This window comes from Oncorhynchus nerka, linkage group LG28 (assembly GCF_034236695.1).
Source record: "Oncorhynchus nerka isolate Pitt River linkage group LG28, Oner_Uvic_2.0, whole genome shotgun sequence".
NCBI classification, from domain to species: domain Eukaryota; kingdom Metazoa; phylum Chordata; class Actinopteri; order Salmoniformes; family Salmonidae; genus Oncorhynchus; species Oncorhynchus nerka.
The window spans coordinates 12,490,242-12,517,315 of NC_088423.1; the positions used below are offsets into that span (position 1 = coordinate 12,490,242).

Genomic DNA, 27,074 nt, shown 5'->3' on the forward strand with positions numbered 1-27,074 from the left:
TCAAATCAAATCAAATTTATTTATATAGCCCTTCATACATCAGCTGATATCTCAAAGTGCTGTACAGAAACCCAGCCAAAAACCCCAAACAGCAAGCAATGCAGGTGTAGAAGCATGGTGGCTAGGAAAAACTCCCTAGAAAGGCCAAAACCTAGGAAGAAACCTAGAGAGGAACCAGACTATGTGGGGTGGCCAGTCCTCTTCTGGCTGTGCCGGGTGGAGATTACAACAGAACATGGCCAAGATGTTGAAATGTTCATAAATGACCAGCATGGTCCAATAATAATAAGGCAGAACAGTTGAAACTGGAGCAGCAGCACGGCCAGGTGGACTGGGGACAGCAAGGAGTCATCATGTCAGGTAGTCCTGAGGCATGGTCCTAGGGCTCAGGTCCTCCGAGAGAGAGAAAGAAAGAATTAGAGAGAGCACACTTAAATTCACACAGGACACCGAATAGGACAGGAGAAGTACTCCAGATATAACAATCTGACCCTAGCCCCCCGACACATAAACTACTGCAGCATAAATACTGGAGGCTGAGACAGGATGGGTCAGGAGACACTGTGGCCCCATCTGAGGACACCCCCAGACAGGGCCAAACAGGAAGGATATAACCCCACCCCCTTTGCCAAAGCACAGCCCCCACACCACTAGAGGGATATCTTCTACCACCAACTTACCATCCTGAGACAAGGCCGAGTATAGCCCACAAAGATCTCCGCCACGGCACAACCCAAGGGCTCCATGTAAGATCTCACCTCGTGGGGCATCAATGATCATGAGGAAGGTGAGGGATCAGCCCAAAACTACACGGCAGGACCTGGTCAATGACCTAAAGAGAGCTGGGACCACAGTCTCAAAGAAAACCATTAGTAACACACTACGCTGTCATGGATTAAAATCCTGCAGCGCACGCAAGGACCCCCTGCTCAAGCCAGCACGTGTCCAGGCCCGTCTGAAGTTTGCCAATGACCATCTGGATGATCCAGAGGAGGAATGGGAGAAGGTCATGTGGTCTGATGATACAAAAATAGAGCTTTTTGGTCTAAACTCCACTCGCTGTGTTTGGAGGAAGAAGAAGGATGAGTACAACCCCAAGAACACCATTCCAACCGTGAAGCATGGAGGTGGAAACATCATTCTTTGGGGATGCTTTTCTGCAAAGGGGACAGGACGACTGCACCGTATTGAGGGGAGGATGGATGGGGCCATGTATCGCGAGATCTTGACCAACAACCTCCTTCTCTCAGTAAGAGCATTGAAGATGGGTCGTGGCTGGGTCTTCCAGCATGACAACGACCCGAAACACACAGCCAGGGCAACTAAGGAGTGGCTCCGTAAGAAGCATCTCAAGGTCCTGGAGTGGCCTAGCCAGTCTCCAGATCTGAACCCAATAGAAAATCTTTGGAGGGAGCTGAAAGTCTGTAGTGCCCAGCGACAGCCCTGAAACCTGAAGGATCTGGAGAAGGTCTGTATGGAGGAGTGGGCCAAAATCCCTGCTGCAGTGTGTGAAAACCTGGTCAAGAACTACAGGAAATGTATGATCTCTGTAATTGCAAACAAAGATTTCTGTACCAAATATTAAGTTCTGCTTTTCTGATGTATCAAATACTTATGTAATGCAATAAAATGCAAATTAATTACTTAAAAATCATACAATGTGATTTTCTGGATTTTTGTTTTAGATTCCGTCTCTCACAGTTGAAGTGTACCTATGATAAAAATTACAGACCTCTACATGCTTTGTAAGTTGGAAAACCTGAAAAATCGGCAGTGTATCAAACACTTGTTTTCCCCACTGTACATACATACATACATACATACATACATACATACATACATACATACATATTATGTGTGTGTATGTATGTAAACAGTATGCCTATTGTTATTACCTTGTGACTGATTTGCCAAAGGGTGGAGCTTTGAGAACACTAATGTTCTTTTGAAGTTTTGATTTAAGATTTTAAACCACAAATTAAAGGGAATGTGAATCAAACAAGTCTCCTGTGTTTAATTTCATTGAAATGTCTCAGGTTAAAGTGAAGTTAACCTGGAAGAAAGCTCTTTGTCTAATTAAATTAAACCCAGCTATTAGTGGGACAAACTACACTTGTCTTAGGTCAGTGTGTATTGGCAATTTCATCCTACTTATTGCGTTGTCATATACTCCCCACAAGAGAGGAGTATACCCAACCCAGTGCAACCCAGAAGCATCAGTGGTATTACTGTACAAGAAGTCTGTGTACAGGAAAACACTGTTAATATTGGGAATAATATTGTGAATATTGTTTTCACTATATATTTGACCTCTTGGTGATGTCATTCGGAAACATAATGTTAACTTTCACTGCTATGCGGATGACACACAGCTGTACATTTACATTTACATTTAAGTCATTTAGCAGACGCTCTTATACATTTCGATGAAACATGTTGAAGCCCCAATATTGCCCACGCTAGAAGCCTGTGTTTCAGACATATTTTACCTTTATTTAACTAGGCAAGTCAGTTAAGAACAAATTCTTCTTTTCAATGATGGCCTAGGAACAGTGGGTTAACTGCCTGTTCAGGGGCAGTACCTTGTCAGCTCAGGGGTTTGAACTTGCAACCTCCCGGTTACTAGTCCAACGCTCTAACCACTAGGCTACCCTGCCGCCCCCATAAGGAAGTGGATGGCTGCAAATGTTCTACTTTTAAACTTGGACAAAACAGAGATGCTTGTTCTAGGTCCCAAGAAACAAAGAGATTCTTAGTGGGTCGTACCTCATGTCCTATTATGGCTAGCCCTGATCACTACTTAGTGGGTCGTGCCTCATGTCCTGTTATGGCTAGCCCTGATCACTCCTTAGTGGGTCGTACCTCATGTCCTGTTATGACTAGCCCTGATCACTACTTAGTGGGTCGTGCCTCATGTCCTGTTATGACTAGCCCTGATCACTACTTAGTGGGTCGTGCCTCATGTCCTGTTATGACTAGCCCTGATCACTACTTAGTGGGTCGTACCTCATGTCCTGTTATGACTAGCTCTGATCACTACTTAGTGGGTCGTGCCTCATGTCCTGTTATGACTAGCCCTGATCACTACTTAGTGGGTCGTACCTCATGTCCTGTTATGGCTAGCCCTGATCACTCCTTAGTGGGTCGTGCCTCATGTCCTATTATGGCTAGCTCTGATCACTACTTAGTGGGTCGTGCCTCATGTCCTATTATGGCTAGCCCTGATCACTACTTAGTGGGTCGTGCCTCATGTCCTGTTATGACTAGCCCTGATCACTACTTAGTGGGTCGTGCCTCATGTCCTGTTATGACTAGCCCTGATCACTACTTAGTGGGTCGTGCCTCATGTCCTGTTATGACTAGCCCTGATCACTACTTAGTGGGTCGTGCCTCATGTCCTGTTATGACTAGCTCTGATCACTACTTAGTGGGTCGTGCCTCATGTCCTGTTATGACTAGCCCTGATCACTACTTAGTGGGTCGTGCCTCATGTCCTATTATGGCTAGCTCTGATCACTACTTAGTGGGTCGTTCCTCATGTCCTATTATGGCTAGCCCTGATCACTACTTAGTGGGTCGTGCCTCATGTCCTGTTATGACTAGCTCTGATCACTCCTTAGTGGGTCGTGCCTCATGTCCTATTATGGCTAGCCCTGATCACTACTTAGTGGGTCGTGCCTCATGTCCTATTATGGCTAGCCCTGATCACTACTTAGTGGGTCGTACCTCATGTCCTATTATGGCTAGCCCTGATCACTACTTAGTGGGTCGTGCCTCATGTCCTATTATGGCTAGCCCTGATCACTACTTAGTGGGTCGTGCCTCATGTCCTGTTATGACTAGCCCTGATCACTACTTAGTGGGTCGTGCCTCATGTCCTGTTATGACTAGCCCTGATCACTACTTAGTGGGTCGTGCCTCATGTCCTGTTAGGACTAGCCCTGATCACTACTTAGTGGGTCATGCCTCATGTCCTGTTATGACTAGCTCTGATCACTCCTTAGTGGGTCATACCTCATGTCCTTCTATGACTAGCTCTGATCACTCATTAGTGGGTCGTACCTCATGTCCTGTTAGGACTAGCTCTGATCACTTCTTAGTGGGTCGTACCTCATGTGCTTCTATGACTAGCTCTGATCTCTCCTTAGTGGGTCGTACATCATGTCCAACTGGTGGCCTAATTTGTCCAACAGGTGGTATTATTATCTTTTATAAGCAAAAACAAGTTCATTTCATTTTTAATTGTTGGGTATAAAATACTGTAAAAACACTAGCAAATCAGCCCCAAATGATCTGTTCCAAAGTATTCCCACGCAAATACAAATGTAAGCAAGGTTTGAAATGATTATGTTTTCGTCAAACATTATATCTGTTTGAGCTTCTTGCGGTCAATGTGTAGTCTACAAATGATTTATAATTATGTTCCGGCACACTGACCATCTGCTCAAGAAGAAGTCGTCCCGCGGCTGAATCTAGTTGATGATTCTTGGTCTAGAGGCAGCTTTGCTCTGACATGAGAGTACGGAACACCATCTTTGCCGTGGGAATCAGAATGTTGGCATAGACACAGAAAAAAATATTCTGAAATGGGGTCCTGAAAATGAACCACACGTCCACCTACCAAAACATGTTGACATTTCTGTTCTAATGATCAGGGCTACATGTGTTTAGAACTATGTTCCCTTTGCACTAACCTGTAAACTTCTCACACCATGACCAACATACAACTGTCTCAATGAGTAGGTAGGCTGTATCAACAGCTGCAACCCAAGTTACAGTATACGAGGGTTGTGTTCTACTAAATAGCTGTATCTTTTTCCCCGTCACATTTAGATTTTTAAAGGGCATATTTTACCTGTCTGTGTGTATAATATTGAGTGCATGGGAGTTGTATCGCTGCGTTAGCCTCCTAAGGTCCAGAGGCTCCCCTCATCAATCTACACAGAATAGCCCATAATCACAAAGCAAAAACAGGTTTTTAGACATTTTTAAATAAAAAACTGAAATATCACATTTACATAAGTATTCATACCTTTTACTCAGTAATTTGTTGAAGCACATTTGGCAGCGATTACAGCCTTGAGTCTTCTTGGGTATGACTCTACAAGCTTGGCACACCTGTATTTGGGGAGTTTCTCCCATTCTTCTCTGCAGAACCTCTCAAGCTCTGTCAGGTTGGATGAGGAGCATCACTCTGCACAGCTTTTTTCAGGTCTTTCCAGAGATGTTCGGTCGGGTTCAAGTCCGGGCTCTGGCTGGGCCACTCAAGGAAATTCAGAGACTTTTTCCGAAGCCACTCCTGCGTTGTCTTGGCTGTGTGCTTAGGTCGTTGTCTTGTTGAAAGGTGAACCTTCACCCCAGTCTGAGGTCCTGAGCGCTCTGGAGCAGGTTTTCATCAAGAAACTCTCTGCACGCATCCCGAGTGACGCAGCGGGATGCAGTGCCTTCACCAATAAATTGGTCCACATGGAAAACTAAAGGCATAGAAACCATATATGACTTGCTAATAGGAAATACATGACAGCTTTAAATAACTCTTTTGGATTGACTAATGTAGATATTTTCTTTGTAACTTATTTCCCCCCAAAAAAGAGCAATATTGAGTGAATCCTATTTGAGTCAGAAAATGATATACATATGAAAGGTAAACTATACAAAACCTTGCAGAGAGCCTATCCAACTGACAATCTGCCATTTGCACACACTATATAGACTTTCTTTTTTTCTAGTGTGTTATTGACTGTGTGCTTGTATTTTCCATGTGTAACTCTGTGTTGTTGTTTGTGTCAAACTGCTTTGCTTTATATTGGCCAGGTCGCAGTTGTAAATGAGAACTTGTTCTCAACTAGCCTACCTGGTTAAATAAAGGTGAAATAAAAATAAAATAAAAAATATCTTAGAAAAAAATATAAACTCTTGGAACCAAGACTTAAAAAGAACTGATACTGGCTCAAGATGGAGGGCATGTTGGAACATAACAAACAAGATTACAATTAATGAAAATGTACGTTTTATCCAGTATAAATTAATGTAAGTCATTTATTACAAGAGACAAAATCCACAAATTCTACAGCACAATGGCAGGCAGAGTCATGTATTAAGTGTAAACCTAATAATTACTCAATAATCCATGTATTCTGTGGATGTTATAAAGTCCCAAAGTTATGAGCAGGGTGTCAAAAGTGTTACAATGTAAATGTACTTTTAATCCTTCTGTCTGCATATTTCAAGACTTAGTGCTGAGCAATTAGTGCTTTTGGAGTTCGGTTACATTATTAAAAAGGTATCATGTTTTCGGTTTTGATTATTTTTCTAAACATGAAATGTTATATGTGGGTTGAATACGGTAACAACACAGAATAAAACCATTAATAAAAGTCCCATGTTGGAAGTGACTGCTCGTTACTGTTTATCACTTATTAACCATCATTTATTTACATTACTTTAGGCCTACTTTCAAAAAATAAATAGTTTAAAAACGGAAAAATAACCGAAATATCGGTTAATGGATCAGCACTATAATCAAGATATGACATTTGAGGGTGCAGTGACATACCATATGGGTAGGATGATACTTTCCTTGTCAATCATCATTAAAAAACATATACTTAAAAACTGGAAATCAACCAATCCTCCGTCATTAACGCATTTGTATTATCTAAAAATGTAAAGTGCGTGGGCTATGGAAAGAAACAAAATGGTGCAGTTTGAGGCCATGTGGCTTAAAGTGACGCAGGCACTGGAGATGTGGGTGTGTGCTAGCTAGTGGGTCTGGGCAGGTGTGATGTAGTTGATGTTTGTATAATGTTGTCGTTTGTATGTGTATGTTTTGTGTTGTTTATAAAATACAAAATTAAATCTTGAAACAAAAAATAAAAGATCCAATAAAGATATTTGACATCTGCGCTGGAATTAAAGCCTCTCTGTAGCGTTTATCCATGACAGTTATATCTTAATGTAAGTTAGGCTAGTTAACAGGCTACCAAGAGCTGTACCTCATTCCCATCAAGTCCAGATGAAGGGTTTGGTTTGATCTCTGACTCGCCTGCTGGTTGGCTCCCAGGTCTCCCCAACCAATACCATCTTCCAGAACGATGATGAAGTTGGGTCTCCTGGTGCTGCTCCTGTCCCTGACTCCATTCTGACTCACTGTGTGGAACAGTAGTCCACAGAGCAGGGTCCCAGATAATAGGAGCATGGAGACACCCACTGTCATTCTGGTTCAAGACCTGGGAGAGTGACAGAGTAAGACAAGACAAAGAACTGATCAAACCTAAGGTCCCAAGAGACACTTTGTAGCAGCTTTGGATCGAATCATTTAATATTAAAATGATCATGGTCAAGTGCAAAAACAGCACAGGATGAGGACTACTCAGACCCACTGCACACAGACTGCACTGTGACCGTTATCAGCTGGAGGGGGCTGCAGCAGACTGATATAGGACAGAGTTGACTGACTGTAACCCGATCCTCTTAACTCCTGTATTGCCTCATGATTGTCAGTGTCAGTGTGAGTGTGTATGTGTATGTGAGTATGTGTATGTGTGAGAGAGAGAGAGAGAGAGAGAGAGAGAGAGAGTGCAGCAGTAAGGTTCACTGGTTTCACACAACATAAATTGAACAGCACACAGGGTTACTGTACAGCGCACAGGTAAGAGTTATGCAATACTAATTGAAGTAAACATTCTGTATCTGACTGAGAAGTATTGATTGAAAGGGAGCAACAAGTGAGCTGGCAAAGAATATATCTAGATATACTCTAATATAGAGTTATATACAATCTAAGTTGCCAGCAGCATGAATGAGACCCGTACAATGGGTAGTGCAATGCGGTCATTCACAAACTTGTGCTACCTTTAAATTCAAGTTGTGGACGATTTAAATCAAGTTAGCATTGGAAACTGAGTCTCCGAAAGGGACATTCCTCTCCTCATCTCTCTTCTCCTTAAATCATCAAAATATAGGATAAGTGGAAGCAATATGTCAAAGACCAACCCAGGGGATTTGCATTCACCTGTGGTTCTTCGAGATCAGTCCACTAAAGGTAAGGAATAAGGCAAGGAGCCTACAGCTCTGTTCTAGTATATTACCTTTTTGGACAGTTCCAAATTAAAAACCTTGTATAGCTCACTCATGGGGCCCAATAATCACCCCCGTAGCCTAGTTATAATCTAGTTATATTTTCATTGTGGTTAATTATTTTCTATTTGGTTATTTTCACTAACATTAATTGGTGATTCAAATACTTGGACAGCTTATAGCTTACAGTTTATACTCAAATTGGTTAGGTGTGAAATATCTGAAGACTCTAGACAGCCCTAGAACAGGGCCCTTTTTGTAGTCCCGTGGATCAATTTCCAAAGACAAAACAATATATATACTTGTGTGGCCCCTACCCCCATCCCTGCTTTAGAATGTAGGATAACATGACATCATGAGCTAAGACAAGTATTGGTATTATTCTTTAGGCTAAGTCAAGTCTATAGTACTATCTGCTGTTGTCTTTCCTTTGACCATCTCTGGCTGATAGGTTGTCGACACACACAGATCTATGCACACACATTTTTGATTAAAAGACAGAGACAGACAAGTCAGCACTGCAGAATGAGTAACGAGAGTTGTGTTGGATGAGTTGCCAATGCCATAGGCTATTGACCAGAGATAGCCTTTTCTCAATGAATGAATAAGCAATGCTAACTGGATATGAGGACTGGCAATAAAGGCGGTGAGTGAGGCAGGTTTATGCGTGTGGGAACACATGATGGTTGTGTATTGACGTTGTGCTAAATAGCGCAGTAGCATTGATTAGGGTCCTTGATACAAATCGACCGAGATCGGTTCAATTACCTGTACTTCAATTCCATTTAGTTCCGTTTTTTTGTGAGCCTAAAGCCCCCTTTCTCTTGAGAGAAATCAAATCATTCACCAGAGAATTGAACGCTGGGCTGAAGGGAGTTTTAGTTTTCATTAAAGAAATATTCCGCCTAGTTCAGCCCAGAAAAGTTGTAATTAACTACAATGACCATGATCCATTGCGCCTTATCCGGCTCGGACATAGATGGATACACTTACACTTTAACGCCTACTAAATTAGGTTAGATACAGACAGAACGCATACAAGGAACAGATAGCATTCGAGATGAATGTACACAACACAAGGAAGAAAGATATGGATAGAGACAGATCGTGAAATTATGCCTTAAGTACTTTGAAGAACTAGTCAAATGATTTAATCAGACAGCTCTGCAGGCTAGCCTAGCTAAATAGATGACAGTACAGTATTGGGAGCAGAGAGAACGTTGTCTGGCCGTTTGGCAGCTACTTCCAGAGCAGCGATGTGATGATGACTTTCAAGGAATGAAAAATAATAGTCATCAAATAACAGCTAAGTAATATACACAACATAAATATTTTATTATTTCATAGTAATTTCCTATTTTCTATTGATGTCAACCCAATGTGGAACTGAGAGAGACTATTTCATATTTTAAATGTTTTGGCAATTTAATGAATGTTAACTATTTTAGGATTGGGAATTTCCATTAAAAAGCTTTAAAATTATATATTTTTTAATGCATTTCATGTTTAAAAAATAATCAAAATCGAAAACTGTGTTTATTTTGAATAATGAACCAACACCAAACCTACCTCAAAGAGCACTAATCACTCAGCACTAGTAAATGGAAATCAGTACTTGAATTACCGCTTTACGTGCACGACCACGCCAACAATGAGCGTTCACACATATGCTCATATGCATGCCCTTCATTAAGTATTCACACACCTTGGCATTTTGCACATTTAAAATTGATTCAATTGAGCTTTTTGTGTCACTGGCCTACAGACAATACCCTATAATGTGGAAGTGGAATAAACTTTTGTTCGATTTTTAAAAAACAAATTAATTAAAAATGAAAAGCTGAAATGTTTTGTGTCAGTAAGTATTCAACCCCTTTGTTATGGTAAGCCTAAATATGTTCGGAGTACAAATATGCTTAACAAGTCATATAATGAGTTGCATAGACTGAAATAATAGTTTAGCATAATTGTTTTAATGACTAACTCCTCTCTGTAACCCACATACAATTACAGTGCATTTGGAAAGCATTCAGTCCCCTTGACTTTTTTTACATTTTTTAAATTAATTAATTTGCAAATTATGGTGGAAAATAAGTATTTGGTCAATAACAAAAGTTTATCTCAACACTTTGTTATATACCCTTTGTTGGCAATGACAGAGGTCAAATGTTTTCTGTAAGTCTTCACAAGGTTTTCACACACTGTTGCTGGTATTTTGTCCCATTCCTCCATGCAGATCTCCTCTAGAGCAGTGATGTATTGGGGCTGTTGCTGGGCAACACAGACTTTCAACTCCCTCCAAAGATTTTCTATGGGCTTGAGATCTGGAGACTAGCTAGGCCACTCCAGGACCGTACTGGCTTAACATTTACATTTACATTTAAGCAGGGGGACACGTCTGGCACTGCAGGATTTGAGTCCCTAGCGGCGTAGTGTGTTACTGATGGTAGGCTTTGTTACTTTGGTCCCAGCTCTCTGCAGGTCATTCACTAGGTCCCCCCGTGTGGTTCTGGGATTTTTGCTCAGCGTTCTTGTGATCATTTTGACCCCACGGGGTGAGATCTTGCGTGGAGCCCCAGATCGAGGGAGATTATCAGTGGTCTTGTATGTCTTCCATTTCCTAATAATTGCTCCCACAGTTGATTTCCTCAAACCAAGCTGCTTACCTATTGCAGATTCAGTCTTCCCAGCCTGGTGCAGGTCTACAATTTTGTTTCTGGTGTCCTTTGACAGCTCTTTGGTCTTGGCCATAGTGGAGTTTGGAGTGTGACTGTTTGAGGTTGTGGACTGGTGTCTTTTATACTGATAACAAGTTCAAACGGGTGCCATTAATACAGGTAACGAGTGGAGGACAGAGGAGCCTCTTAAAGAAGAAGTTACAGGTCTGTGAGAGCCAGAAATCTTGCTTGTTTGTAGGTGACCAAATACTTATTTTCCACCATAATTTGCAAATAAATTCATAAAAAATCCTACAATGTGATTTTCTGGATTTTTTTTCTCATTTTGTCTGTCATAGTTGAAGTGTACCTATGATGAAAATTACAGGCCTCTCTCATCATTTTAAGGGGGAGAACTTGCACAATTGGTGGCTGACTAAATACTTTTTTGCCCCACTGTATTGGTAGATGGGTAAAAATAAAAGGCAGACATTGAATATCCATTTGAGAATGGTGAAGTTATTAATTAACCTTTGGATGGTGTATCAATTAACCCAGTCACTAAAAAGACACCGTCCTTCCTAACTCAATTTCCGGAGAGAAAGGAAACCAATTGTGAGGCCAATGGTACATTTAAAACAGTTACAGAGTTTAATGGTTGTTATGGGAGAAAACTCAGGATGGTTCAACAACATTGTAGTTACTCCACAATACTAACTTAATTGACAAAGTGAAAAGAAGCAATCCTGTACAAAATACAAATATTCCAAAAACATACATACTGTTTGCAACAAGGCACTAAAGTAATACTGCAAAAAAATGTGGCAAATCAATTCACTTTTGTCCTGAATACAAAGTGTTGTGAAAATCCAATACAACCATTACTGAGTACCACTCTCCATATTTTCAAGCATAAAAATAAAATACCAAAAATTAAAAATTTAAATCGTTAAGGACTTGGGAGTTTTTCAGGATAAAAAAGAATTGGAGCTAAGCACAGGCAAAATCCTAGAGTAAAACCTTGTTCAGTCTGCTTTCCACCAGACACTAGGAGATTAATTCACCTTTCAGCAGGACAATAACCTAAAACACAATGCCAAATCTACACTGGAATTGCTTGCCAGGAAGAGAGTGAATGTTCCTGAGTGGCCAAGTTACAGTTTTGACTTATATTTACTTGAACATCTATGGAAATACCTGAAAATAGTTGTCTAGCAATGATCAACAACCAATTTGACAGAGCTTGAAGAATTTAGAAAATGATAATGGACAAGTGTTGCACAATCCACGTGTGGAAAGCTCTTGAGAGTTACCCAGAAAGATTCACAGCTGATATTACTGCCAAAGGTGTTTCTACAAAGTGACTCAGGGGTGTGAATACCTATGTAAATGAGATATTTCTGTATTTCATTTTCAATAAATTTGCTAAAATTTCTAAAAAAACATTTTCACTGTCATTATGTGGTATTGTATGTAGATAGGAGAGATTATTATTTTTTGAATCAATTTTGAATTCAGGTTGTAACACAACAAAATGAGGAATAAATCAAGGGGTATGGATACTTTCTGAAGGCACTGTATATGTCCAACTTGTACAATATATTAACCTTATATCATAGCCTACTAACAACATTTGCATTATTAACTATACATTTATTCTCTTTCCAATCCAAGGGGGGAATTATGGTGTAGATATTGGGTGGGGGGGGGACAATTTTCAGACGGGGGACAAGTCACCGTCAGCAATGAAATTATTTCAAGGCAAATATTAAGAAGACACAAAAGAGGAAGACTGAGTACAATGATGCACATTCATATTTACATAGGATATCATCTACTAAGTTGATCATACATTTACTATTACTATTGTAGTTTTCCTAGTTGACAGGTGGAAGACACTTGGGGGACTGAGCTAAAAGATACCTTACAGTATATTTAGAGTCCTGATATTCAGTCTAACAAACAGCTGTCAGGGGAGAGTCTATATTGAAACTGTAAATTAGGAGGTTGCTGATAGAGACTAGGCTTTTCTAGGAGTCAGACAGTAGCTGGACTCTGAAGATGGCTGATAGAGACTGGGCTTTTCTAGGAGTCAAACAGTAGCTGGACTCTGAAGATGGCTGATAGAGACTGGGCTTTTCTAGGAGTCAGACAGTAGCTGGACTCTGAAGATGGCTGATAGAGACTGGGCTTTTCTAGGAGTCAGACAGTAGCTGGACTCTGAAAATGGCTGATAGAGACTGGGCTTTTCTAGGAGTCAGACAGTAGCTGGACTCTGAAGATGGCTGATAGAGACTGGGCTTTTCTAGGAGTCAGACAGTAGCTGGACTCTGAAGATGGCTGACCGTAGCTGGACAGGACTAAACTTGGAAGGCAGGCAGTGACTGGGCTCTGAAGGTGGCTGACAGAGACTGGACTTAACCTTTTCTAGGAGGCAGACAGTAGCTGGGCTCTGAAGTTGGCTGACAGAACGGGCTTGACCTGTCTAAGAGGCAGACAGCTACTAACGAGACTGTCTTGTGTTGTAGCAACTAAAATGTCCCTTAGTGGTAGAGCGTGCTCACTCCCTGGATGTTGTGTGCTCACTCCCTGGATGTTGTGTGCTCACTCCCTGGATGTTGTGTGCTCACTCCCTGGATGTTGTGTGCTCACTCCCTGGATGTTGTGTGCTCACTCCCTGGATGTTGTGTGCTCACTCCCTGGATGTTGTGTGCTCAAGGTTGTATTTGTTCTCAGCAGTTTTTTAAAATTAGTATATATTTTTCTCCCCAATTTTGTGTTATCCAATTGCGATACAATTACGATCTTGTCTCATCGCTGCAACTCCCCAAACGGGGCTCAGGAGAGGCAACAGTCGAGTCATGTGTCCTCTGAAACATGACCCGCATAACCGCGCTTTTTTAACACCCGCCCACTTAACCCGGAAGCCAGCTGAACCAATGTGTCAGAGGAAACACTGTTCAATTGACGACCATAGTCAGCATGCAGGTACCCGGCCCGCCACAAGGAGTCACTAGAGCGTGATGAGCCAAGTAAATGCCGCTACCTCGGCTGGGTCTGAGGTGCAGGAAGTGTAGATGAATTGGGTGGTTGGAGCAAATGTCTTATCTGCCTGGGCGTGGCGTATGTGGTGGCTGCCCACATCCAACCCGGCTCCGGAGCGATCTGTCGCCAGTTACTGGAGGCTACTTGAAGAGAGCGGTTCGGTGGGTACCCCCCGCTGCTTCTGTCTGCCTCGGTCAAGCACTGCTTGCCTCTCTTCCCAGACTTGTTGATGAAGGTCCGGTCCCACTGCTGTGATCCGGTCCTACATGGATTTACGAGACCGGGCTAGCTAAACGAGCGCTGCATAGCGTGTAGCCAGTTTGGCTAACTCGTAGAGGTGAGCTAGCTATTCTTGCCTCCTCATTCTAGACTTATGTACACTCAGCTAGCACGTCAGAGTCTACAAACTCAGAATGCTCACGAGCTGCCGGCTACTATAGCGACACATCTGTCAGTGGTGTGGAAATGATCCAACCATTATGTAGAAATGATGTTGAATTTAATAATAAACTACATTTATCAATCTGATTCCAATATTATGTGAATAAATGCAACAGGCCGTATACGTCTCTGGAGGATCTAGTCAAGGTAGCAAGCCTTGCATCACCTCTCAGTATGCATTTAATGAACATGTGTCTAACTTGCACCGTTATGCAATTATTAAGAGAGTAGCTACAAATGGCCAATCCTGGCAACCAATGTTCTAGCATTAACTTATTGAGGCAAGCAGATCAGCGATTTCAAGGTGGAGCCCAAGCATGTGCTATGCATAGTGTATATAACAATTACCAACAGACCTACTAAATTATAAACGATAGTCAAATAGTTACTCTGTAAAATGAGGAATGCATTTATTCAATTCAACTAATAACATTTATTAGGGATAATTATGAAAACAGAGATGAACGATCAATGATTTTATAATAAAAAAGATTGTATTGGTGAAATATTTGGATAAGCCTGGCTTCTGTTGGCATCCATGAATACATATTCACGCATCATTGAGAGATTCTGCAGTGCAGAATATCCTAGTTATCACTGTGAAATAATCTGCCTTAACTAGGTTGTTTCATTGTGCCATCTTAATGCAATGCAATGAATGGTCAAAGACAAACTTACATTTCTTTACAACAAGAAATTACACATCATTAATCTACCTTAACCTGATCTTACTTTCTGATTCGGAACTTTGTGTTTGTGATGTTCTTGTTGCTCACTTGAGTCAAGCTGCGAAAAGAGGTAGAAGGCATTTTTGCAAAAGCTATTCTTTCAAGGAGGGTAGAGGGAGGGGCCCACGAGAGGAGCGCATTCCATTCCAGAAGATACATGTGTTTTCTGAAATGGAATGAGGCCGGTCTTACTGCAGGGCAGGTGCTGGCATAGCTAAGGTTGCTGAGCAGCATACTGAAATTAGTGGGAGAAGGGTGTATAGACAGTGGGAGAGGGGCGCATAGACAGTGGGAGAGGGGCGTATAGACAGTGGGAGAGGGGCGCATAGACAGTGGGAGAGGGGCGCATAGACAGTGGGAGAGGGGCGCATAGACAGTGGCAGAGGGGCGCATAGACAGTGGCAGAGGGGCGCATAGACAGTGGGAGAGGGGCGCATAGACAGTGGCAGAGGGGCGCATAGACAGTGGGAGAGGGGCGCATAGACAGTGGGAGAGGGGCGCATAGACAGTGGGAGAGGGGCGTATAGACAGTGGGAGAGGGGCGTATAGACAGTGGGAGAGGGGCGCATAGACAGTGGGAGAGGAGCGCATAGACAGTGGGAGAGGGGCGCATGGACAGTGGGAGAGGGGCGTATAGACAGTTGGAGAGGGGCGCATAGACAGTGGCAGAGGGGCGCATAGACAGTGGGAGAGGGGCGTATAGACAGTGGGAGAGGGCGTATAGACAGTTGGAGAGGGGCGCATAGACAGTGGGAGAGGGGCGTATAGACAGTTGGAGAGGGGCGCATAGACAGTGGGAGAGGGGCGCATAGACAGTGGGAGAGGGGCGTATAGACAGTGGCAGAGGGGCGCATAGACAGTGGGAGAGGGGCGTATAGACAGTGGGAGAGGGGCGTATAGACAGTTGGAGAGGGGCACATAGACAGTGGGAGAGGGGCACATAGACAGTGGGAGAGGGGCACATAGACAGTGGGAGAGGGGCACATAGACAGTGGGAGAGGGGCACGTAGACAGTGGGAGAGGGGCACGTAGACAGTGGGAGAGGGGCACGTAGACAGTGGGAGAAGGGCACGTAGACAGTGGGAGAAGGGCACGTAGACAGTGGGAGAAGGGAGTATAGACAGTGGGAGAGGGGCGTATAGACAGTGGGAGAGGGGCGTATAGACAGTGGGAGAGGGGCGTATAGACAGTGGGAGAGGGGCGTATAGACAGTGGGAGAGGGGCACATAGACAGTGGGAGAGGGGCGCATAGACAGTGGGAGAGGGGCGCATAGACAGTGGCAGAGGGGCGCATAGACAGTGGGAGAGGGGCGCATAGACAGTGGGAGAGGGGCGTATAGACAGTGGGAGAGGGGCGCATAGACAGTGGGAGAGGGGCGCATAGACAGTGGGAGAGGGGCGCATAGACAGTGGGAGAGGGGCGTATAGACAGTTGGAGAGGGGCGTATAGACAGTTGGAGAGGGGCGTATAGACAGTTGGAGAGGGGGCGTATAGACAGTGGGAGAGGGGCGTATAGACAGTGGGAGAGGGGCGTATAGACAGTTGGAGAGGGGCGTATAGACAGTGGGAGAGGGGCGTATAGACAGTGGGAGAGGGGCGTATAGACAGTGGGAGAGGGACAGTGGGAGAGGGCGTATAGACAGTGGGAGAGGGGAGTATAGACAGTGGGAGAGGGGCGCATAGACAGTGGCAGAGGGGCGCATAGACAGTGGGTGAGGGGCGTATAGACAATGGCAGAGAGGCGTATAGACAGCGGGAGAGGGGCACATAGACAGTGGGAGAGGGGCGTATAGACAGTGGGAGAGGGGCGTATAGACAGTGGGAGAGGGGCGTATAGACAGTGGGAGAGGGGCGTATAGACAGTGGGAGAGGGGCGTATAGACAGTGGGAGAGGGGCGTATAGACAGTGGCAGAGGGGCGTATAGACAGTGGGAGAGGGGCACATAGACAGTGGGAGAGGGGCGCATAGACAGTGGGAGAGGGGCGCATAGACAGTGGGAGAGGGGCACATAGACAGTGGGAGAGGGGCACATAGACAGTGGGAGAGGGGCGTATAGACAGTGGGAGAGGGGCGTATAGACAGCGGGAGCGGGGCACATAGACAGTGGGAGAGGGGCCTATAGACAATGGCAGAGGGGCACATAGACAGTGGGAGAGGGGCACATAGACAGTGGGAGAGGAGCGTATAGACAGTGGGAGAGGGGCGTATAGACAGTGGGAGAGGGGCGTATAGACAATGGCAGAGGGGCGTATAGACAGCGGGAGAGGGGCACATAGACAGTGGGAGAGGGACACATAGAGAGTGGGAGAGGGGCACATAGACAGTGGGAGAGGGACACATAGAGAGTGGGAGGGGGGCGCATAGACAGTGGGAGGGGGGCGCATAGACAGTGGGAGGGGGGCACATAGACAGTGGGTGCAGGGCGTAGAGACAGTGGGTGAAGGGCATAGAGACAGTGGGTGAAGGGCGTAGAGACAGTGGGTGAAGGGCGTAGAGACAGTGGGTGAAGGGCGTAGAGACAGTGGGTGAAGGGTGTAGAGACAGTGGGTGAAGGCGTAGAGACAGTGGGTGAAGGGCGTAGAGACAGTGGGTGAAGGGCGTAGAGACAGTGGGTGAAGGGTGTAGAGACAGTGGGTGAAGGGCGTAGAGACAGTGGGTGAAGGGTGTAGAGACAGTGGGTGAAGGGTGTAGAGACAGTGGGTGAAGGGCGTAGAGACAGTGGGTGAAGGGTGTAGAGACAGTGGGTGAAGGGCGTAGAGACAGTGGGTGAAGGGTGTAGAGACAGTGGGTGAAGGGCGTAGAGACAGTGGGTGAAGGGCGTAGAGACAGTGGGTGAAGGGCGTAGAGACAGTGGGTGAAGGGTGTAGAGACAGTGGGTGAAGGGTGTAGAGACAGTGGGTGAAATGATGTTGAATTTAATAATAAACTACATTTATCAATCTGATTCCAATATTATGTGAATAAATGCAACAGGCCGTGTACGTCTCTGGAGGATCTAGTCAAGGTAGCAAGCCTTGCATCACCTCTCAGTATGCATTTAATGAACATGTGTCTAACTTGCACCGTTATGCAATTATTAAGAGAGTAGCTACAAATGGCCAATCCTGGCAACCAATGTTCTAGCATTAACTTATTGAGGCAAGCAGATCAGCGATTTCAAGGTGGAGCCCAAGCATGTGCTATGCATAGTGTATATAACAATTACCAACAGACCTACTAAATTATAAACGATAGTCAAATAGTTACTCTGTAAAATGAGGAATGCATTTATTCAATTCAACTAATAACATTTATTAGGGATAATTATGAAAACAGAGATGAACGATCAATGATTTTATAATAAAAAAGATTGTATTGGTGAAATATTTGGATAAGCCTGGCTTCTGTTGGCATCCATGAATACATATTCACGCATCATTGAGAGATTCTGCAGTGCAGAATATCCTAGTTATCACTGTGAAATAATCTGCTTTAACTAGGTTGTTTCATTGTGCCATCTTAATGCAATGCAATGAATGGTCAAAGACAAACTTACATTTCTTTACAACAAGAAATTACACATCATTAATCTACCTTAAGGACATAGAGACAGTGGGTGAAGGACATAGAGACAGTGCAGCTCAGCGGAGGAGGTACAGGGCATCCACATGATTTTGATTGATTTTAAATCAATTATTGGGGGGGGATGAATCGACCTGTTCTGAATGTTGTGGGGGGACATTTCTCCCCTGCCAATTACAAGCATCATTTACTTTACTTTTCAATGAACTGTTATACCTTTTCAAAAAGTGATTCATTGCCCACCTTCCCTACAGAATCGCATGCTCCATCCATGACAGTGTGGGGGTCCAGATTGAAGCGCTGCATGGGGCCTATTGTCTACACGGCTCCACCAGATGGTGGCTGGGGCTGGGTGGTGGCGGTCTCCTTCTTCCTGGTGGAAGTGTTCACCTACGGAGTCATCAAGAGCCTGGGCATCTTCCTCCAGGACCTGATGGGGGAGTTTGGGGAGAGCAACAGCCGAGTCTCTTGGATCATCTCCATCTGTGTCTTCGTCATGGCCTTCACTGGTGAGACTAGGGGCAGCATCAGGGTCTAGGGCTGGGGTGTTTTTGGAGAGCTGCTGGGTGTGCGGGCATTTGTTACTGGCCCAGCACTGATTGAAATAATCAGATTTGTGCTAAGCTGAATCAATGCTGGGCTAGAACGACAGGCTCAGGAGCTCAAAATAAATACTTTTAAAGGTGACAACACTGTGATAACACTCAGCTACAAAAGGTCAGATGCTCTAAAGTGTGCTAACCAGAAATACCTGTCCCCTTTCAGCTCCTCTCGCTTCTGTGATGACCAACCGGTTTGGCTTCCAGACAGTTGTTATGATTGGTGGACTCCTCGTATCCATAGGAACCATCGCCAGTGGCTTCACCAAATCCATCAACGAGATGTACATCACCATCGGACTCGTTGCAGGTATTAGAAACAAACACACACACACAATTGACCATCACAACTGTCACAGTGCCACCAGTGTTTCACCAGTGTGCTTGTGTCCTCTTCCCTCCACAGGTCTGGGGTACTGTCTGACCTTCCTGCCCACCATTACTCTCCTGTCCCAGTACTTCTCCCACCGACGCTCCCTGGTCACAGCTGTCGCCTCCACAGGAGAGTCCTTCTCTGTGTTCGCGCTCGCCCCAGGTAAAAGGTCACAAGGGGACTTGAACACTGCTTACTAGCTAGCAAAATGTATCTTAAAAAACAGCTAATATTTCAGTTTACCAACCTTCCCATTCTCTTAATCTTACTTCTCTCAATTGCTTTTTCATTTCACATTAACCCGCATTTAATTTTAGGATGGATTGCAAACCCTGACCACCATTTGAAACACTCTCCTCTCTGTTCTCCCCTCTGCTCCTCAGCCTTCTCTGCTCTGAGGGACTGTATCGGCTGGCGTTACACCCTGGTGGTGATCGGAGCTCTACAGGGCATCATCATCATCTGTGGAGTTCTGCTAAGACCCATCATCATCAGACCTGGACCAGCCACGGAGACAGAAACTGATGGACTGGCTGACAAAGAGCTGAAGGCTCTGAACACAGAGGAGGAGTACTACAGTAAGGAGAGGTTGTACATTAAGGGCAGTTCATATGCTAAGGATGGGTCTTACACACTGCAGAGTGATAGCAAGCTGGCTCATCATTACTCCCTGAGCTCTGGAGAGTCTGTAAACTCTGCAGTTCAGTCCCCCCATCACCAGGTCCTGGAGGACGGCAGTAAGGCAGGGGAGGAGATAGAGGAGGAGGCGTCTTCACAGAGGTGCTTAGGAAGCAAGAAGAAGGAGATGGAGAAGGACGAGGAGAAGGAGGAGAAGCAGACACAAACACTATCCCCCCAGAAACTCCTTGACTTCTCCATGTTAAGAGAAGGCAGCTTCATCTGCTACGCTCTCTTCGGCCTTTTTGCCACATTGGGTTTCTTCGCCCCTCAGCTCTACATCATCGAGCTGAGTGTGAACCGTGGCGTGATGCGTCACCGCGCCGCCCACATGCTCTCCGCCATGGCCTTTGCCGAGATCTTCGGCCGCCTCTCCATTGGTTGGGTGCTAGGCAGGAAGCTGTTCAGAGGCAGGAAGCCCCTGGTGCTGCTGGGATGTGTAGTTCTGCTGTGCCTGGTGCTGGTGGCCTTTACCCTGGTGTGGGAGTTCTGGGGCCTGGCCGTGTGTTGTGGGTTCTATGGGTTTTTTATAGGCACCGTGTCGTCGACACATATACCCATGCTGGCAGAGGAGGATGTGGTGGGCATAGAAAGGATGTCGTCAGCTGTGGGGGTCTATGTGTTTATACAAAGCTTCGCTGGGCTGGCGGGACCACCTCTGGGAGGTAAGAGATGCATTCAAATCTCTTTTTCACAGCCCTCTGTCATGTCACATCTCTTTTGCTCTCTCTGATATGTAGCACCAGTTTTATTTTCATTGTCATCAAAGGAAAATAACACAAACTTGCTTAATTTGTGCATCATTTTAATGAATGAGTTTGTTTAACATATACAATGTATATTGTGTTCTCTCAGGTGTTCTTGTGGACCTGACTCAGAACTACGGCTCAGCGTTCTACTCCTGTGCGGTGGGTATGAGTCTAGGGGCTGTGTTCCTGGGTCTGGTACGACCAGCCAAGAGAGGCCTGCTCTGCTGCAGCACAACCAGGCCTCAGAGCATTTCGTATTATTCTGTATGTAAATCCGAGACACTACATTTACTATGATATGTTACATTTCGTACGGTATGTATTAATTTGTGGAAGTTCATCATCCATATCATATGATATGGTACAAATTACAATTCATATTTTATGTTATGAATTTGCAAAACGTATGATATGTTACAAAATCTCGCTAGGTGGCCAGATTGCTAACATTAGCTAGCTCGCTAACATTAACTAGGCTAGGAGTTAGGGTTAGGGTTAAGATTTAGGATGGTTAAGGTTAGGGTTAGCTAAAGTGGTTAAGGTTAGGTGAAGGGTTAGCTAAAATGGTTAGGGTTTTTACTTACAGAATAATATGAAGTGCTCTGAGACCAGGTTGTACAGCAGGAGGGGGCATCAGAACCTCCCAGAACCCATGCAGGTGGGGCCGGGGAACCCTGTACCTCAGCGAGAGGGGAAGGAGGCCCAGGACAGAGACAGTCCTCAGGACTTCCTAGAAGTTAACCTTGATATGGACCAGAAAACGTTACTGAAAAAGGCCAACAGATGACAATCTCTACATGAAAAGACATCACAAAGGTCAGAAGGAAATCCCATAAGAGTCTGAACTGAAGTCTCAGTTGAACTAGTGCTGATTGAGATAAATCAGACAAATGTTTGAATAAAGATGTAGACTGCCAAGGACTATCTATCCTGTGATTTCAGATCTGGTTTTGGGTGTCTGGAGAGTGGCTCACACTGAACAAAGGAAATCCCAATCACGGCCGGTTATGATACAGCCTGAAATCGAACCAGGGTGTCTGTAGCGACGCTGAAATGCAGTGCCTTAGACCGCTACGCCACACGGGAGCCCATGAACATGAACACACTGTTTTGGCTCATGGTATTGTAAGAGAGGATACAAACAATATGTAGATACATGAAGTCAGCTGGGAAAAAACAATAACACCATGACATCATGTTGTATTCAATTACTTTTTCAACTTCACTTTACATTTTTTAGACAAAGCAATCACTTGGTACTAATAAAAAATAAATATCACAATAATGTGTAAAGTCATTGAAGTGCTTTGAATAGAAATGTACATTCTAGGATCTTCCTCTCATCCTAGTGTATATTCATAAATCATATACATTTCCTGAGTGTGACCATTCTAGAATTTAGAGGTAAATCTGGATATTCTATTATTTCACTTCATCCAGAATCTCCAGACACCTCCTGAGCCACTGTCTGAAGGTCTGGAAGGGCAGAGTGGGTTTGGGACAGTAGGGCTCGGAGTCTGACTAGGAGATAGTGGGCTGTCCAGGGCTAGCTGTTCCCCCCTTCTCTATCCATCGCAGCAAGGTTTGAGAGAGACGAGATATACAGTGCGTTTGGAAAGTATTCAGAACCCTTGACTTTTCCCACATTTTGTTATGTTACAGCCTTATTCAAAAATGGATGAAATAGTTTTTTCCCCCTCATCAAACTACACACAATACCCCATAAAAAAACTGAAATATCACATTTACATAAGTATTCAGACTATTTACTCAGTACTTTGTTGAAGCACCTTTGGCAATGGTTACAACCTTGAGTCTTCTTGGGTAGGATGCTACAAGCTTGGCACACCTGTATTTGGGGAGTTTCTCGCATTCTTTTCTGCAGATCCTCTCAATCTCTGTCAGGTTGGATGGACAGCATTGCTGCACAGCTTTTTTCAGGTCTCTCCAGAGATGTTTGGGTTCAAGTCCGGTCTCTGGCTGGGCCACTCAAGGACATTCAGAGACTTGTCCCGAAGCCACTCCTGCGTTGTCTTGGCTGTATGCCTAGGGTCTTTGTCCTGTTGGAAGGTGAACCGTCGCCCCAGTCTGTGGTCCTGAGCGCTTTGGAGCAGGTTTTCATCAAGGATCTCACTGTATTTTGCGCCGTTCTTCTTTGCCTCAACCCTGACTAGTCTCCCAGCTCTACTGCTGAAAAACATTCCCACAGCATGATACTGCCACCATCATGCTGCTGCCACCATGCTTCACCATAGGGATGATGCCAGGTTTTCTCCAGATGTGACATTTGGCATTCAGACCAAAGAGTTCAATCCTGGTTTCATCAGACCAGAGAGTCTTGTTTCTCATGGTGCATGGTCTTTAGGTGCATTTTGGCAAACTCCAAGTGGGCTGTCATGTGCCTTTTACTGAGGAGAGGCTTCTGTCTGGCCACTACCATAAAGGCCAGATTGGTGGAGTGCTGCAGAGATGGTTGTGCTTCTGGAAGGATCTCCCATCTCCACATAGGAACTCTAGAGCACTGTCAAGAGTGACCATCAGGTTCTTGGTCACCTCCCTGACCAAGGCCCTTCACCCTCGATTGGTCAGTTTGGCCAGGCAGCTAGGAAATGTCTTCCTGGATCCAAACTTCTTCCATTTAACCCCCATGTTGTGTTTGTTTCATGTTAATTAACTCTGTGTTAATATATATATATTATCACCTTATGTTGTGTTAGATCGTTTTATCAACTTAAGTTCTTGTGAACATTACAAGTTTTGAACTTGTTTTAGCTATTTATGACCTGTAGGCCTCATTGACCTGAGCTCATACAACTTGTTTTTGAGTAAAAAAAGCATAATGTATGGATTATTTTGACTATTACAAATACTCAGATGAAACATATTGTGCTATTTATCACATACTACTTTGTGTAAGTTTAACAAGGACTCAAAGATTATGATCAAGAACCTCACATACAGTATATCGTTTGGTCATTATGCTGCCACAAAATGAATTGTGAGCAAGGCCTCAAAAAAGCTTTATATATACCAGAGCTGCAAGAAAAGTTTGATATATTATTGAAACAATGTTGCAATTGTTTGTGAGAATGCCAACAGGTGTGGTTCCCGTGGAGGAAAGATTCTATTGGGGAAAGGTTCCAGTGGAGGTTGCCATGGAAGCCAAGAAGGGGAGTGAGGTGTGTGTGTGCTCAAACACACATGCATGTGGGGGTCTGGGAGAGGAAGTGTGTCCATCTGATGAATTGGCATGTGCCTGAACTCTATTTTATACACTAATTGTAGTGTCACCCATTCATTTCTAATGACCGGTCATTTTTGAATGGGAACACCACAGGTGTAAAAAAGTTAAATAAAACACCCAAAATGTATCATCCAAATGTATTTTGTGTGTTCAGATGCCCTGTGTGGACAAAGTTATGGAACCTTGTGACAATCAGATTAAATTAACTACAGTTTTCATAGAGAAAACTTCCAATTTTACAGGAACACAGCAGGAGGATTAAGAATGATGAAGGCCACTGTGTTCTTGAGGACCTTCAATGCTGCAGAAATTTGTTGGTACCCTTCCCCAGATCTGTGCTTCGACACAATTCTGTCTCGGAGGTCTATGGACAATTTCTTCGATCTCATGGCTTGGTTTTTGCTATGACATGCACTGTTAACTATCAACATTTCTAAAAACCTGTTTTGCTTTGTCAATATGGGGTATTGTGTGTAGATTGCTGAGGATTTATTTTATTTGATCAATTTTAGAATAAAGCTGCAACTGTGGAAAAAGCCAAGGGGTCTGAATACTTTCCGAAGGCACTGTAGCAATTCCAGAGTCACCCCCATTACACTGTAGTATGGGAAATAGACTGGCAACCAGGCTACAGAACACAGTGAATCAAAGTCGATGCAAATGATGTGCTTACCTTGTATCTGTCAACCATTTTGAATCCGATGGCAGACCAGGCAAAGGTCCAGGGGCTGGCGGTCTGAGTGCTCCAGGTGGTTGGAACCCTGTATGACACATTACATTACATTACATTTAAGTCATTTAGCAGACGCTCTTATCCAGAGCGACTTACAAATTGGTGCATTCACCTTATGACATCCAGTGGAACAGCCACTTTACAATAGTGCATCTAAATCTTTTAAGGGGGGGGGGGGGTGAGAAGGATTACTTTATCCTATCCTAGGTATACACACTGCATCCACTGGCAGTATTTCACCCCGAATATGTGCTCTATCTCATGGGTGACCATCTGGAACCAAACACAGAGGAGGGATAGGCATAAATGTAGGGGATAAGACTGAACCAATAACAATCCATTTCTAGACAGGGCCAAAGATCAGACTTATGTTCAATAGGCCACCCTAGGACAATAGGGATTGATACTGAAACTGACACCATTCAATAACTCTGAGCTGGGTTGTAGCATGAACATTGCAGGAACTTAGCAGTAAGGTGCTCGTGATAGGAGTGCTGTAGTAGCCCTTAAACACAGAGTAGTCTCCCCGACAAGGCCTGATACACGTAACTCCTGCTGTAGAAGTTGTCATCGTACCTGGCAAAGCTGAAAACTCCCATTCCTGCAGAAAGAAAATGTTCAGTCAATGTATCATTTTTGTTTGAGTAACATGCTGACCACACCGCCTGTGTTTGCGCGTGTGAGCGTTGCAAAATATATGTACACATTCACGTTATTCAATAATTTAATCCAAACTGAGAACACATGATTTTGTGTGATTCAAAATGGGTCAGAATTCTACAAAAATCTAGAAAAAAAGGACCTTGTGCATTTCAGGTGAAATAAAAACCCAATGTTTATATCCCAGGACAAAGTAGCTAGCAACAACAAGCTAGCTAGCTAAATGTCCATACATTTTCATGTGTTTAGACCTGTCCACAAATAAATATATTGGTTCAGATATTATTTTTTTGATCGCGTCTGGTGTGGAAGGACAAAATCAACATGCGCGCAGTAGCGCATGCGGATGCACTTGGGTGCCCAGTGTAGTCAGCATGTAAAGCAGCACCTACTGGTATGTTAAGAGTTAGAGTGAGAACAAGTTCAAGGAAAGCACCAGTCTCTCTGTTGTTGAATAAATGGTGATGATTTTGTCTGGATGCACACACCATGCCAGGGGGTCCCCAGGATTACATTTAAGGGAGTATTACAGATAACAACTTTCTTTACAGCTCTGGTGCAGTTCAAGCAATGGGATACCTCCATATTATAGGAATACAACTACATTCAAGTGTGTGTGTGTTTAATTACCTTCAGTGAGAGAGGCCTTTCCAAATACAAAGTTCCAGGAATCTTTGGGGTAGAGATCTATCATGGTGATGCCCATGATGCCGAAGGCATCTTACGGTTTCCTCTTCTGAAGAAACCGCAGCAAATCCCCTGAAAGAAACAATGACAACCACCTTTCATTTATTTATTATTTTTATACCCACATCGGCCAGTTGAGGGCCTCATAACACCTGAGAAACCCCCCACAAAGCGGAACCCTGGCCCATGACCCGGTGTCGTGAGCTGGTTTCTCTCACCTGCGTGGATCTGTAGGTTGTGTGAACTGCTGTTGACCCTGAAGGCACAGCCTGTGGCAGCAACGGTCACTGGAGGCAACAGCTTAACCACCAGCCAATAATAGAAGGCCTGGCAGTAGTCCCTCAACCACCTCACGTACTGGCCTGTCTCAGCCTCTGCCTCCCTAAAGGAGCCTGGGAAACAACACACACAGAGATGGATAGCTGAATAGTACCACTCAATGTTTCACCTTGCATTATTTCGGTGGAGAATCCTCTCCCATATAGCTCTGTGGCACACCAACTGTAAAATGTTGTCCTCTATTGGTTTCAATGGAACATGCTGGTGTTTGTACTCTAGCCCCGAATGCTGTTTGTGTGGTCTTTGCAACTGACTCAGAAGGAAATAAAAAGTAGGAGATGCACTGGTAGTGTATGCCCTATTTGTGGTTCTTGTTCTGAGCACAGAGTGGCAAACTAGGTGCATGCACGCCTCTTTGCAAGAGGTTCAAGTCGTGCATGCTCTGTATTGGCTGCTACACTGCCTTTAACTGTGGCAGTTCAAAGATTCTATCTTTCATGACCTTTAGCTTTAGTTGAATCCATGTAGCTGCTCCCTTAACTCTGATTACTTACAGTAG

General features: G+C 44.2%; 1 protein-coding gene and 1 pseudogene across 4 annotated transcripts; one reads left to right on the forward strand and one right to left on the reverse strand.

The window, feature by feature from the left end:
• Positions 1-26,680, reverse strand: LOC115115465 (archaemetzincin-2-like; annotated as a pseudogene).
• LOC115115470 (monocarboxylate transporter 7-like) lies at positions 7,516-22,197 on the forward strand. Of its 4 annotated transcripts, XM_029643954.2 has the most exons (9): positions 7,516-7,651; positions 7,965-8,044; positions 18,768-19,022; positions 19,279-19,422; positions 19,519-19,647; positions 19,869-20,828; positions 21,019-21,176; positions 21,499-21,728; positions 21,855-22,197. In XM_029643954.2, exons 2-8 carry the CDS (start codon positions 7,981-7,983, stop codon positions 21,697-21,699), a joined length of 1,911 nt encoding a protein of 636 aa, XP_029499814.1. In that variant the 5' UTR covers positions 7,516-7,651; positions 7,965-7,980; the 3' UTR covers positions 21,700-21,728; positions 21,855-22,197. The 4 variants fall into 4 exon arrangements, with proteins under 4 accessions (XP_029499814.1, XP_029499816.1, XP_029499815.1 ...); XM_029643956.2 differs by lacking the exons at positions 7,516-7,651; positions 7,965-8,044 and adding an exon at positions 9,059-9,389; XM_029643955.2 differs by lacking the exons at positions 7,516-7,651; positions 7,965-8,044 and adding an exon at positions 12,485-14,118.
• Positions 26,681-27,074: the final 394 nt, after the last annotated feature.

Bases quoted from the DNA above. Each gene is read 5' to 3' on its own strand.
- LOC115115470 (XM_029643953.2), top strand. From the start codon at position 18,638: ATGAATCGACCTGTTCTGAATGTTGTGGGGGGACATTTCTCCCCTGCC. The intron at 19,648-19,868 runs GTAAAAGGTCAC...TCTGCTCCTCAG, and splicing joins TGTGTTCGCGCTCGCCCCAG to CCTTCTCTGCTCTGAGGGAC. The intron at 21,177-21,498 runs GTATGTAAATCC...TTTTACTTACAG, and splicing joins AGAGCATTTCGTATTATTCT to AATAATATGAAGTGCTCTGA.